The 13,747-nt window shown below is 33.4% G+C and overlaps 4 protein-coding genes across 5 annotated transcripts; 2 read left to right on the top strand and 2 right to left on the bottom strand.

The window, feature by feature from the left end:
• The first annotated feature begins 52 nt into the window (after positions 1-52).
• Positions 53-7,897, top strand: LOC134833415 (DDB1- and CUL4-associated factor 10 homolog). 2 transcript variants are annotated; one of them, XM_063847727.1, is made up of 6 exons: positions 53-493; positions 5,624-5,737; positions 5,792-6,358; positions 6,931-7,424; positions 7,485-7,598; positions 7,656-7,897. In XM_063847727.1, the coding sequence occupies exons 1-6, from the start codon at positions 300-302 to the stop codon at positions 7,895-7,897; spliced, it is 1,725 nt and encodes a 574-aa protein (XP_063703797.1). In that variant the 5' UTR covers positions 53-299. The 2 variants fall into 2 exon arrangements, with proteins under 2 accessions (XP_063703797.1, XP_063703796.1); XM_063847726.1 differs by having other exon boundaries at positions 6,931-7,598.
• LOC134833429 (serine/threonine-protein phosphatase 5) lies at positions 2,409-5,031 on the bottom strand. The gene is made up of 8 exons (XM_063847744.1): positions 4,827-5,031; positions 4,535-4,714; positions 4,136-4,479; positions 3,778-4,077; positions 3,479-3,721; positions 3,241-3,419; positions 3,095-3,176; positions 2,409-3,030 (listed from the first exon to the last, which is right to left on the bottom strand). The coding sequence occupies exons 1-8, from the start codon at positions 4,867-4,869 to the stop codon at positions 2,971-2,973; spliced, it is 1,431 nt and encodes a 476-aa protein (XP_063703814.1). The 5' UTR covers positions 4,870-5,031; the 3' UTR covers positions 2,409-2,970.
• Positions 7,898-7,902: 5 nt separating the features above from the next.
• On the bottom strand, positions 7,903-11,392 carry LOC134833414 (zinc finger protein 91-like). The gene is made up of 4 exons (XM_063847725.1): positions 11,322-11,392; positions 9,115-11,254; positions 8,218-8,881; positions 7,903-8,163 (listed from the first exon to the last, which is right to left on the bottom strand). Exons 2-4 carry the CDS (start codon positions 11,236-11,238, stop codon positions 7,964-7,966), a joined length of 2,988 nt encoding a protein of 995 aa, XP_063703795.1. The 5' UTR covers positions 11,239-11,254; positions 11,322-11,392; the 3' UTR covers positions 7,903-7,963.
• Positions 11,393-11,972: 580 nt separating this feature from the next.
• Positions 11,973-13,331, top strand: LOC134834301 (probable trafficking protein particle complex subunit 13 homolog). Its single transcript, XM_063848922.1, has one exon. The coding sequence runs from the start codon at positions 12,024-12,026 to the stop codon at positions 13,290-13,292; it is 1,269 nt and encodes a 422-aa protein (XP_063704992.1). The 5' UTR covers positions 11,973-12,023; the 3' UTR covers positions 13,293-13,331.
• The last annotated feature ends 416 nt before the right edge of the window (positions 13,332-13,747 follow it).

Raw genomic sequence — 13,747 nt, 5'->3', positions numbered from 1 at the left:
GAATTTTTGTAGAATAGAGCGATTCTTTCGCTTCTCGGTTCAACATGTTACTTAATTAACGCAATAAAAACCTTCAAAACTCCGCAGAAAAAAATCGCAAAAATTATCAAAGTTTTTTGGTGAAAAGTGCAAAATCGAGAAATGTAAAAAAAGAGAAATTCTTTCAATGTTTACACTTTTTCTTCTCATCGACGTACGAATAAAAAACAGAAGAAGACAAGAATAGCAAAAAAATAATAAAAACACATCAGAAAAAAAATCTATTTTAAAAGTGCGAATAAAAAAAAACAAGAAGAACGATGACGTTGTACTCCTGGATCAGAAAACGTGAAGCGGGGTTTCGACCTCAAATTGGGGGCTACGACACGATTTACAGAACTTTGTATAACGCAGTGTTACCTTTCGAAAAAGAAGGTTCCCCAAATCCGCAGCAAATTAAAACGTTCGAACGCAGCGAATTCGGAGGTGTTTTCAACTTGGAATTCAACGATGGGTAAGTAATTTGAGCAAAACAACAACAAAGGCACGAGACTGTGACACTTTTTTGTTTCTGTAACTCTCTCAATTTGAGAAGTTGTGATGGAAAAACACCGGTATTGCGGTTTAGAATGCATTTTTCGCGAGTGTCGTGTTTTTCGTGCGACCTTAGACGAGACGCAAGCAAGTGTTAATGCACAATGCAACTCTAACGCTTTTAATAATGCACGTAGATGTAGCATTGGCCGTGATTTGATGACGACGAGTGCAAGTCATGCGACTCTATTCACTTTACTACATGTTTGTTTATTTTTTTGCCATTCATACTGGTTCCATTAAGCATCGCGGCGTGGATATTTCTTGTTCTTGAACTTGCTACTGAAATACTTTGCAGCAATTTTTCAGACTGATTGCTTCATTGAGCAGTGGGTGTGCGAATTGTTGCGAAAAAACTACTTGACGAATGAGATTTAAACAAATGATAGGAAAGAATAGAACAGAAGAAGTAGGAGAATTGCCAAATAAAACATTTTTTTGACGTAATAGCAATAAAAAAGATTCGTACACAAGATTTCCTGGATTGTGATATGTTTCTATGCGGTACCTGAAACCCATGCGTATGTTTAGAAGAATAAGAAGAAGAAACAAAAAATACGAATCTGACCTTGAGAGATGATAAAAAAGGGGTAACGGGGTCAATTAGTATTAGATTCTTTGAAAAAAAATCGATTGATCCATGCGACTTCCTTCATTAGCGATGGTTTTTGGATCAAACTATTAAAGAAATATGTCAAGTATGAATTTGGCCAAGTGTAAAAAATTGAAAAATTTAATTTTTATTTTATTTTTTTATTTATTATTTTTATTTTTTTTTTTTTTTTTTTTTTTTTTTTTGAAGAAATTACTTGAAATGAGTTTTTATTAAAATTTAATATATTTTCTTAATTATTTTTAATTAATTTAATTTTTATTAATTTTTTTTATTTAAATTAATTTTTAATTTAATTAATTTTTTTAAATTTATTTTAAATTTTGATATTGTATTTTTTTAAAGCCAAAATTTCGCTTGAACTTAACTTCAAAAAAAATTCTGATGATATTGAACTTTTTTACGTTCAATTAATAAAAGAAAACAGGTTTTATATTCGGTTTTTTAAAGAAAAGTTGAATTTCTGTTAGAACTAAGTTAGAACACGGAAATAAAAAAATATTTTTTTTTGCATTTTTAATCTCATGAATCAAGAACACTTTTAAAAGTTTGTATTTTGTCAACAAAGTAATGAAAGTCTTTCGAGGTCGATGTTTTATGAAAAATTTCAATGATCATTTTATTTATTTTAGTGAATGGACCCAAACGTGATAATGTAATATGATTTCAATAGGAAGTTAATTGTGTTTAATGAAGGATTTTTCTTAATTTTTAAGATTTTTTTACTTTTTAATAGAAAATTTAAAATAAAAAAAATTAAATCTTATTTTTTTTTAATTTTCCCTTATATTTGATTCGAAATTAAAAAAAAAATATTTAATAAATTTAAATTTAAATTTAAAATTTTTTAAAAATTTAAAAAAATATATAAAAGCCTACAAAATTATTAAAAGTTAAAAAAAAATTTCAAGAATTTTAATTTTTTTAAAAATTTATTATATTAAATTTTCGAATTTTTCAAGACTAAAAAATTATTAAAAATAAAAAAAAATTTTTTTTGAAGACTTTTAATTTTTGTTTTTTAAATTTATTATAATTAATCTTAAAGTTTTTCAAGACTGAAAAATTATTAAAATTTTTTTAAAGAATTTTTAATATTTTTTTTTTTAATTTTTCAAATCGATGAACAAAAACCTTCAAATTGACTTCAAATTATTTTTAAAAAATTTTTCGAAAAAAATGAAAAACAAAAACAAATTCAATTTCTATTATTTGTGTGAAAACTACTTTTTTGTCACAATTCTTTATTGTTTTCTTAATTTGCCTCACAATTTTTTTTTACAATCGATCTTCATCCTACATACTTTTTATTTATTCATTATTATCTTTATTAAAGTTTACTTTGGATTACAAAATTAGCAAATATACGCGCGAGTGCTGTTTGTGTCGATTTCCCCTAAAAACCACTAAATTCTGCTTCACCAACTGCTCCAATCTCCTATGTGTATTTTTTGTAGTCTATTATTTTTCTACGTATGAGCGCACTTATTCGTAAATTATTCTATTTTTATTACTTTTTTGCTCGAATTCTCTTTTCAATAGTAGCAAATATTCTTACATTTAATATTAATTACATATTATTTTTCTATTTTTATCAAACAATTAAGCTTCAGCGTGACTATTATTAACGAAAAAAAAGAAGTTTTAATTAAAGACTGGTTTTTTGTGTATTTCATTATTATTATCTGTTCCTGTAGTAATACAATTTGTAACTGGGAATTTCTTTGATACCATTGAAAAAGCAACGTGATGCACGTCGTCATTTGAGAGAATTTGCTCGTTGTTCATAATATGAGGTTCATCAAGTTTTGTGCGTACGCCATTGGTTTGACGGGAGGATGAGGCTAAAAACAAAAATTTTTAATTAAAAAATTTTGAAAAAATTGATTTTTTAAAGAAATTACGTACCACAGCTTCATATGTAGTATATTGTGGTTTCATGTCTTTTCCATTGAGTGTGATAAATGCACCTAAATTTCCCATAGTATCACTGTAGGATGAGAATTTCGAATTACAAAACACGTTTTTTTGATATTTTCAAATGTTTTACGAACCAGTAATTAGGAGCTGAAAACACAGTGATGCATTTGCCATCATGGGCTTCTTCATATCCAGAGTCTTTTACCTCGTGACTTCGAATGAGATAGTCCAAATTGTTGTTTGCCAAGAACTTGTGAGTAATATCGGGTCCAAATTGGATTCCCACGCCACGTTTTGAGGCGCCTCTGCCCGGCTAAAAAGTTTTTTTATCATAAAAATTTAATTTTTTAAGGCAAAATTTCGATTTTTTACCAAATTTTGTGGATCAGACCACAATAATTCGCAAAAAATGCCTTCTTCGGGCGGTTGTCGATTTCGTTCGATCTTTCGGATGTCATCCAACTTCACATTGTCACCCGAAAACAATCCGCCATGCATGCAAAGTACACGCTTATTCAGACAATGACACAAAGGCAGCCAATTATAGACTTGCGTGAACATGTCAGCCATTGTACTGTTGTATTTTGCGAGAACTTCTCCCGTGAAGCCATACATCTGAGGAAATTTTCCATTAATTTTTCGTAATTTCTCGAATAAATTATTTTTTTTACCTGATTCATGTTAATTGTTTCGTGGTTGCCGCGTGCCATGAAAAAGTGATTTGGATACAAAAGTTTGAAACCGAAGAGCGTAAAGATGCATTCGACGGAGAAGGATCCTCTATCGACGAAATCGCCATTAAACAAGTACGGATTTTCCTCCGATGGCAATCCATTGATCTTGAAAATGTTCAAGAGATCGTAGAATTGCCCGTGAATGTCGCCGCAAACGGTGAATTTTTTATCATCTGGAATTGGGACATCCACGAGAGTTGGTTGGGTGCGGAAATAGGTCTCAACATCACAAAGAATCTACAAAAAAAAATTGTATGAAAATCGATTTTTAAAAGAAATTTTGTGAAAATCTTACTTTGTACGCATATTTGCGATGCAATTTTTTCTGTTGTCGATACCACTCGAGCAGCTCTTCCATGAACGTAAGCGTTACTTTGCCATTTTCGAGTTTAGGTCCCGTATAATCGTCTTCAATGGCAATGGATTCCAAGTCTTTGAACATTTCCGACAGCGTCTTTTCGACTTTGTCTACCGCGATGGCCTTCTCAAAGGCGAGTTTTTTGACCATTTTATTGCATTCCGTGTACTTGGTTTTGGCATCTTCGTCATTCGGCGCCCTTTTGCACACAATATCGTAATCGATGAGGGCTTGTTTGAACTTTCCGAGTGCCACAAGGGAAGCAGCTCGTCGATAATAACCTAAAAATTGGATAAAAAATTAATTTTTTATGAAAATTTGTGCGGAAAAACTCACCTTTCAAGTAAGAAGCGTCAGTTTTGATCGCTGTTTGAGCATCTGTGAGCGCATATCCGAAACTTTCCTGCTTCAAATGCGAAAATGACCGGTTCGCATAAAGAACTGCCAACTTTTTCGCATCTGTCTCGACTTCAATCGCTTTGGTATACAGCTCGATGGCCTTGGAAAAGTCTTTTTCTGTGAACAAAGACGGAGAATTGCATTAAAAACGCCCGAACAGCAAAGTTAGCATGGATGCATGTGATAAATAATGTAACAAAAAGTCTTTTTTCTTGAATATGGGACGTACTTTTAAAGCACTCGTTTGCCTCATTCTTCAATTGATCAGCCATTTATGGGAAATTAAAGTGTAATGGAAACTAAAAACGACGCAAGGTTGTGTTGAATGTGGAGATTTGACGCGTTTTTCCACAGAATTTTCGCGAAAATAAAAATTTCACCGAAATTAAAAAAGAGAACCGTGTTACTCTTCTGCTGTCATGCAAAATTCGCATGTGACAGGGACCCGGCAAAGTAACACTGGGCATGAGATAGTTTGAATTTTGTCGATGATATTGAAACCGTTGAGGAAATTTCTATTCAGTAGACGATAAAATTGCGTGATTGACTCAAAGAGGTTCCGATATTGACATTCCATGGGTACTCTGGCTCATTTAAATGCAACAAATGAACACGAAAGATAGTTCCGGTGTCTGATTTTTAGCGCATTACTCGAAAATTATTTAAAAAAAAAAAATTTTTTTTGATGAATTTTTTTAAAAATTCTTCAAAAATTAAACATTTAAAAATTTTTTTTTAATCAAAAAATATTTTTTTGTAAGGAAAATTGACTAAAAATGCACTTAAGTCACATTAAAAAGTCATAAAAATGATTGAAAAGTTCTTCCTGATCAGTATCAGTGGATTACAAGTAGATTACAACGCTTGTCTAACTCATTGGGCATGAAAATTTATGGAGTTTCGCATGAATTGCGGCTCTGACGAGTGTTTAGGTGTTGAAAAAATTCATTTTTTTGCATAATTAAACGAAATAATCGATTTAAAGTAATAAATCTTTTTAAAAATTCTTTCCTTTTTTTATTGCAGCTCAATTATGGTAGCAGCGTGTGAAAAAAAGGCAATCCAACTTTTCGATCCAATCACAACCGAACGTATTCATACCATCAGAAATGCTCATGACGATTGTGTCAATTGTGCAAAGTAAGATTTTCTTTAAATTTTCTTTAAAAAAATTTTTTTTCATTTTTTTTTTAGATTTCTCGACAATCGAATGTTCGCAACGTGCTCCGATGACTCAACCGTCGCTCTATGGGATACGAGAAATCTCAAACAGAAAATCCGTTGTTTGCAAGGTCACTCGAATTGGGTAAAAAACATCGAGTACTCACAACAAGACTGTCTCCTCGTCACATCGGGCTTCGATGGAAGCATTTTCACGTGGGATATAAATTCGTATACCGAAAGCGGGTTAATTTATCAAAAAGTTTTCCATACGCCGGGTCTCATGCGATGTCGATTGTCGCGTGACGCTACAAAACTCGCAATTTGCACGACAAGCGGGTATCTCATAATTATCCATGACTTGGATTTGTTCACATTGGCCAAAGATTTGAATGGCTTCAAGCCAAACGTTTATCGTCTCATGCAGTTGCGACGACAATTCATTCCGAATGCCGCGAAATTCGACTATGCTTTCTCCAAGAAGCAAAAGAGGAATCGCGTTGAGCTTGTTAGTGACTTTCCGCAGGGAAACGATGCTGAAGTTGTTAGTTCGTTGCATATTCATCCGCAAGGTTGGTGTGCGCTGACACGAAATATCAGGTAAAAATTTAAAATTTTCATTTAATTTTTTTTACTTTCTTTCGAATTTTAAATTTTTTAACAACAGTGTCGCACATAGAATTTGTCAAAATACGTAAATTTGTTTTTGGGCTCCTGTAAATTTATTTTTGCGCAAAAGGCATTCAGACCTATTGTAATTTGTAGCTTTGAATCTTATCTTTCAAACGAATGTAAATTTGACTGTCTACGATAAGTGCAAAGCTAAAAATTCAAATTTTAGGATGGGTATAAAATACGTAAAAATACGTAAAAAAATACGTAAAAAATACGTAATTTTGTTTTTGGGCTCCTGTAAATTTATTTTTGCGCAAAAGGCATTCAGACCTATTGTAATTTGTAGCTTTGAATCTTATCTTTCAAACGAATGTACATTTGACTGTCTACGATAAGTGCAAAGCTAAAAATTCAAATTTTAGGATGGGTATAAAATACGTATTGTATTTTTCGAAAAATATTTTTTTTTTCGTGAAAAAATTTTCAACAATTTTTTTTTTCAAAATTTAAAATTTTTTATAAAATTTTATTTTTCATATTTTTTTTTTATTTTTTAGCTACGATGAAAGTACAGAATGGACCTGCGTTCACGACATTCAAGATTTGCCTTCTACTGAAAATGAGACGAACGAAGAAGACGATCGCCGCGAAATTTTGCCTGTTGAACTTCCGAATCCCTTATTAGAAGATCTTCGACGAACGCCTCCGCCTCAAAGACCCGCCGCCAACATTGTCGACGATTTCCCAAACGAATCTCAGCAACAATCACGTCGAAGCAACGTTCCTCGTGTAATTGTCGAACCTCCGGCGCCCTCGTCAACGAACGATGCTCAACAATCGAACAACAATCAACAATCCAGTATTAATAGCAATAACAACATCTCGCGACGACGTCGAAGAAGCGAAGATGACGAAGAAGAAAATGACGTCGAGGATTTAGGGCAAGTCGAAGATACGAGAAGCACGAATAACGCAGGCAACAATGCTTATTTGGATATTTGGGCAGCTGCGATTTCCATTCAACATCGGACTTTGCGAAATTCCAGCAACGGTACGTTCAATTCGGCTCATGTTTATGGCATTAATAGTGGCATTATTACTTCAAAATTAGCACGAAAGATCCCACAATTGCCGATTGCGCAAAATAAACCGCGTCTCATGTACTACATTGAAGAGCCGAGCAAAGGCAAGGGCTTTATCAAAGAGCTGTGTTTCTCCTCAGATGGTAAATTTTTGTTCTTTTCTCAAAAAAATCCAAAAAATTCATGAAATTTATTTTCAGGTCGCATAATTTGTAGTCCCTATGATCAAGGTATCCGTTTACTTTCCTTCACATCCGAATGTCAAGAACTTTCGTCGATCGTCAATCCCTTCGAAAGTTGCGTGCCACGCGAATTACATCAGATAAAAATCACAGAATGCCATCCCGACATTGTCGTGAGTACGAAATTCAATCCCCGATATCCATCGGTCGTATCGGGATGCCTTAGCGGGAAAATTGTGTGGCATCGACCGCAATTTTAGGTTAAATTCTACCAATTATTACAATAAATTATGAAGTTTTATTAAAAATTTCTTTGAAAAAGGGCTTCAAACTTTCAATTCGGGCGAGAGAAGTATTTGTTGCAAATGGCTCGAGTTCGTTTCGTCATGAACTACCGTCAAATAAAGCTTTTCCGCATCTTCGTGAGATTTGTCATCGAGTTTCGTGTGAACTAACTGATGCTTTTTCAATGTAGCTGCTGCCGAAAATGACTTTTGACACAAATTACAAGAGTATGGTTTGACACCTGTGGATAAAAAAATTTAAATCTATGAAATTTTATGAAAAAATTATTTCTTACCACTGTGACTCAACATATGCTTCTTCAAATGAACCCCTTGAGTGAAATTCTTATCACATAACGAGCATTTATATGGCTTAATTCCATCATGAAGCAACATATGCCTTCTTAAACTGCTCGCCAACGTAAAAGAATGCAAACAAATCTCGCAAGTAAAATTTTTCTCCTTTGTATGAACGATCTGATGAGTCCTCAAATGCGCTTGTTTACTAAAAGTCTTTCCACAGGTCTCACACGAGAACGGTTTAATGCCTGAATGAGTAAATAAATGTTTCTTCAGGTAAGCTGGCGTCATGAAAACCTTCCCACATTCGTTGCAACGATAACTTTTGGCATTCGAATGCGTCAAAACGTGACTTTTTAAGGAACTGCTTTGCGTAAAAGTCTTCAAGCAAATGTTACATTCGTATGGTCGAAGTCCTGTATGGGTCATTTGATGAGATCTCAACGTGGATTTCAACGTAAATCGCTTATCACATGATAAACATTGATAGTTTTTAGCATTTGAATGGATGTTCATGTGACTTTTCAAGTCGCCAGATCGAGCGAAGTTTTTTCCACAAAGCGTACAGAGGTAATTACGAAGTCCCGTATGAAGAGGTTTGTGATTTCGCAAAGATGAGGCATGGGTGAAGCTTTTGCCGCAAATATCACAATTGTAACCCTTGAAAAAAATTGAGAATTTAGTGAAAAATTTTAAAATTTATGCCCTATGGGCGAAAAACGGGTCAGATTGATGCCTTAAGGGATCACATTGACCCCTCAGGAATCAAATTGATCCCTTAAGCGATTAAAAAATCCCTTTAGGGGATCAATTTGACCCCTCAGGAGTCAATGTGATCCCTTAAGGAATCAATTTGACCCGATTTTCGCCCATAGGATGAGATAAAAACTCACTTTGAACGTCGAATGCGTCCTCAAATGACTCTTGATATCCGATTTTCGAACGAAACATTTTCCACAAAAATCACAAAAGTACAAATTATCCATTTCCGACTCCTGATGCGACTCGACATGAATTCTAAACACTTCAGCATCCGCAAACGAGTCTTTACAATAACGACATTTCAGTAAAATTTGATTCACTTCGGGATGAGTCATCAAATGACGCTTCAAAATCAAGGCACTCATAAAGCGACGACTGCAAATCTGGCAAATGTGACTTTGTTCCTCAACTTTTTCAGGTTTTAGAGCCTCTTGCGTTTCCATAAACGACGAATTATCAACAGTTGTGATGAAATCCGTGCTAAATTCAGGACAAAGGGACTCTTCGAAGACAATTTGAACGTTATCGTTGTCCAAATCCGTTTGTAAAATATCATTTGCGGTATAAAAGGCTTCCGATGTCGCATCTTTTAGCCGTTCTTCGTCAAAGGAAAAGTTATGGGTGTCATCTTGTTCAATAGTATACTCGATTTGGGTGTCATCTTTGGGATTTTGTACGAGATAGACTTGATCATATGTGATATTTTTGGATTTGGGCACTTCAACTTCATATAAAAGGGCTTCTTCTTTCACTGTTGATGCTTGAGACTTGTTCGGAGAACTTCTTGGAGGCACGACAACGATTGTTTCTTGTATCACAGCTGCCGGAGGAGGTTCAATGACTTCTTCGACGATCATTTCCTCTTCGATAGTGTCTTTTTCTTCACTCACAAGACCTGTACTGTAAATTTTATTTGTACTATGAAGCTGAATATGTCGTTTCAGGTTGAAAGATTGCTTGAATTCTCGTTTACAAATGGGACAAGACAAATCTTTTTGCTTCGCGTGACTTTTTAAATGTTTTTTCAAGCCATTTTCGCGCGAACAGAGTTTATCACATTGGTTACATTGGTAAATTTGGACTCCAGTATGGATCAAGCAATGAACCTTGTAGTTGCTTAAAGAGCTCAAGACAATTCCACATTTTTCACATTCTCGTCCGGGGCGTTTTCGTTCAGCGAAAATTTGCGTCTTGCTTGGATGATTTTTCAAATGTTTGTTTAAGTGACTTTGGCAAACGAAGGTTTTCGTACAAAGTTCACATACGAAGGGACGAATATCGGTATGCAGAAGCATGTGTTTCTCCAAAGACGATTGTCGCGTAAAAGTTTTGCCACATTCCGGGCATAAAAAAGTTTTGTTACTATCCGTTGCGTGAATTGTCATGTGCGCTTGAAGCTGATGTCGTTGTGCAAATTTCCTTCCGCATTCGTGGCATTCGTGAGGTCGTTCCCCGGTGTGAGTTAACATGTGTTTCTTCAAATTTCCCGCTTGGGTGAAGCTTTTTCCGCAACTTTGACACATGTAAGCCCTATCTCCTTTGTGAATATGAGCATGTCTCCGTAAAATACTCGGCTTGGCAAATTTTTTGTGACATCCTTCGACATTACAAACGTACTTTCGCACCTCCGAATGACCCATCATGTGAATTTTCAAGTTAATTGAACGATGAAATCCTTTTTTGCAAATCTCACAAATGAAAGTTTTCTCTTTGTTATGTGTCAAGAGATGAGATCTCATATGAGACGATTGAAAAAATTGCTTTGAACAAATGGGACAAACGTAATTTCGTTCCCCCGTATGAACAACTGAATGCGTTTTCAAGTCGCCTGAACGAGCAAAGGCTTTTTCGCACCCGGCAACGGTACATTTGAAGGGTTTTAAGCCGAGATGCAAGTAGGAATGATGTTTCAAGTCGTTTGGGCGTAAAAATTGCTTGTTACATTTGTCGCATTTGTAAGCCCGTTCGGAGCTGTGCGTGAATTCGTGATGCAAAAGTTGACTGCGATACTTGAAGGTCTTGTTGCAGTGACGACAAATGTTTTCTGTCTCTGTTTCGTCTTTCTTTTTAATTTTTTTCGCGTTTCGCGTGTTGTGAGGTCTTGCATTTTCATCTGGAGACAAAGCATCTTCTTCGGTATCTTCTTTTTTGACTGTTTCGGCTTCGATTTCCGTGTTTTGTTTGAGATAAACGGCATTGAAATCTGCATTTTTGAAGGTTTCGTCTTCTTCCTTCACGAGATTTCCTTTTAACATCGCTTAAGGTCCTCTTCTGAAAGGAAATTTTGAATTTTTGATGAGTAAAAATTTTTTATGAATTGAAAAAAATAATTTTTTACTTCGAAATTTTATGATTTTTAGAGGATTTTGATTAATTTTTAACTTTAACTAAAAATTTGTTATTTCAATGTTTATCTTTTTATTTTTCGATTGATCGAAAGGCTGTTCCAAATGAATTTTTATTTAACAAAAGATTTAAAAAAAATTTTTTTCTTAATGTTTTTGTTTTTTTTTTTAATTAAAATTACAATTAAATTTATGTTATAATTTAAAAATAAATATTAAAAATAATAAAAAAAAATATTTTTTTCTTGAATTTTTTTTTTTAATAAAAATAATTTTTTTTTTTAATTTTTTAAATAAAAATTTAAACTTTCTTGAAATTTGAAAAAAAATTTAATTTTTTTTTTATTTTTTTTTTAATAAAATTTTTTTTTAAATTTTTTAAATAAAAATTTAACCTTTCTTGAAATTTTGAATAAAAAATTAATTTTTTCTTGAATTTTTTTTAATAAAAATTTATTTTTTTTTAATTTTTTAAATAAAAATTTAAACTTTCTTGAAATTTTCAATAAAAAATTAATTTTTTTAGAATTCAAAATTTTTTTTATCCTCACATCTAAAAATTTTTTAACACAAAAAAAAATTGAAACGGCCTAACGTGATTTCGATTGTCAAATTTTTTGTTTACATTTTCTCTCATTGAAATTTAGTCATCAAAAGTGAAAAAAATAAAAATTATCGAAAAATCAAGAGAAAAAATGACGACTGACTCCAAAGAGTATCTTCTCGCACTGAAAGTGATGTGTTTAACACGCCCAACTCTCTTGACGCCTCAAATAGTGTCATGCGAGCCCATCGATTTGCCTCAAAAAAGCTTCGAACACGTATTGAAGAAAGACATCACAGCTGTTCCTGAACTTCCTACTGTCGGATCCGGGCAATTTATGCTCTTGCCGCAAGCATTCCGTAACATTTATTTGGGCGAAACCTTCTCCAGCTACATTTGCGTTTATAACAACGTCTCCCATCCCGTACACAAAGTTCGTGTGAACGCCTATTTACAAACTTTGAGCACAAAAATCAATTTACCGATCCACAGTGACAAACAAGCCGGAGTGACACTCGAAACTAATGGCACGCTCGACGATATCATCCATCACGAAGTCAAAGAAATCGGAAATCATGTCCTCGTTTGTGAAGTAATGTACGAAACGCCCGCCGGATTGCCCGAATCTTTCCGCAAATTCTTCAAATTTCAAGTTGTCAAGCCGCTGGATGTGCAAACGAAATTCTACAATGCTGAAACTGGCGAAATTTTCCTCGAAGCGCAAATCCAGAACAAAACCACAAGTGCAATCTGTCTTGAAAAAGTCGATCTTCAAAGTTCCGACAAATATTCCATCGTCTCTCTCAACACCCTGCCCAATGGCGATTCCGTGTTCACGTCAAAAAACATGCTCCAACCGAACAATTGCTGCCAATTTCTCTACTGCATCAAACCAAATCCTGAATTAAGCGAAGACATCAGAGCGTTGCAAACGGAAACAGGCATCGGGAAGCTCGATATTGTTTGGCGATCGAATCTCGGCGAAAAAGGACGTCTTCAAACGAGTCAACTGCAAAAAAGTAACATCGACTATGGAGATTTGCGTGTTTCGATTGTCGAAGCAAAGAGCACTGTTCGCATTGGAGAAGCTTTTAATTTTGTCTTGAGAATTACAAACACGAGCGAACGTTCGATGGATTTAACTTTGAATTTAAATGCGAATCCAAAAGCAGGAAGTTCTTATGCGGGAACGACAGAGTTCAATATTGGCAATATCGAACGAGGAAAGTCAAAAGACGTGGATTTGACTGTCGTTCCAACGAAATTGGGCTTAGTTACTGTTTCGAATTTACAATTGACGGATCTCAAGAAGACCTACGAATTTGAGGATTTTGTGCAGGTTTATGTGGTTGAACAGGATTATAAGGAAGACGAATTTGATATGGATAAATTTGTTAAATATTGTACTATTACTGCTTAAAAAATTTAAATATTTAAAAAAAATAAAAAAAAAATTGTTACTCGAAAAATAATTTTTTTAAGTTAAAACTGAGTCTCAGGAAAATTTTTCTCGTAAAAAGTTAAAAAAAAAAATTTAAAATAATTTAACAAAATTTTATAAAAAAAAAAATTGTTAAATTTTCGAAATTCGAAAAAAAATTTTCGAAAAAAATTTAAAAATTATCCTTCGAAATTTTTTTTTATAAATTTCTCTTCAAAATACATAATTTAATTTTTGTTTTCTCATACAAATCTTTAAAAATTTTATTTTTTTTTTTAAATTTGATAAAGTAAAAAAGTTTTTATTCAAAATTCGATATTCGGATTCAAATTCGAAAAAAAAAAAATTAAAAATCATTACTCGAAAATTGATTTTTTAAAAATTTTTCTGAGAAACTAATTTAATAATTTTTTGTTTTCTCATTAAAAGTTTAA

Source organism: Culicoides brevitarsis, chromosome 3 (assembly GCF_036172545.1).
Source record: "Culicoides brevitarsis isolate CSIRO-B50_1 chromosome 3, AGI_CSIRO_Cbre_v1, whole genome shotgun sequence".
NCBI classification, from domain to species: domain Eukaryota; kingdom Metazoa; phylum Arthropoda; class Insecta; order Diptera; family Ceratopogonidae; genus Culicoides; species Culicoides brevitarsis.
This window is presented reverse-complemented; position numbering and strand designations above follow the sequence as displayed.

Coding starts and splice junctions, on each gene's coding strand:
- LOC134833429 (XM_063847744.1), bottom strand. CDS start 4,869: ATGGCTGATCAATTGAAGAATGAGGCAAACGAGTGCTTTAAAA. Junction 3,420..3,478: donor GGTCTGATCCACAAAATTTG/GTAAAAAATCGA, acceptor AAAACTTTTTAG/CCGGGCAGAGGCGCCTCAAA. Junction 3,177..3,240: donor TTTTCAGCTCCTAATTACTG/GTTCGTAAAACA, acceptor CTCATCCTACAG/TGATACTATGGGAAATTTAG.
- LOC134834301 (XM_063848922.1), top strand. CDS start 12,024: ATGACGACTGACTCCAAAGAGTATCTTCTCGCACTGAAAGTGATGTGT.
- LOC134833415 (XM_063847726.1), top strand. CDS start 300: ATGACGTTGTACTCCTGGATCAGAAAACGTGAAGCGGGGTTTCGACCT. Junction 494..5,623: donor AACTTGGAATTCAACGATGG/GTAAGTAATTTG, acceptor TTTTTATTGCAG/CTCAATTATGGTAGCAGCGT. Junction 5,738..5,791: donor GATTGTGTCAATTGTGCAAA/GTAAGATTTTCT, acceptor TTTTTTTTTTAG/ATTTCTCGACAATCGAATGT.
- LOC134833414 (XM_063847725.1), bottom strand. CDS start 11,238: ATGTTAAAAGGAAATCTCGTGAAGGAAGAAGACGAAACCTTCAAAAAT. Junction 8,882..9,114: donor GGACGCATTCGACGTTCAAA/GTGAGTTTTTAT, acceptor ATTTTTTTCAAG/GGTTACAATTGTGATATTTG. Junction 8,164..8,217: donor GCATATGTTGAGTCACAGTG/GTAAGAAATAAT, acceptor TTTTATCCACAG/GTGTCAAACCATACTCTTGT.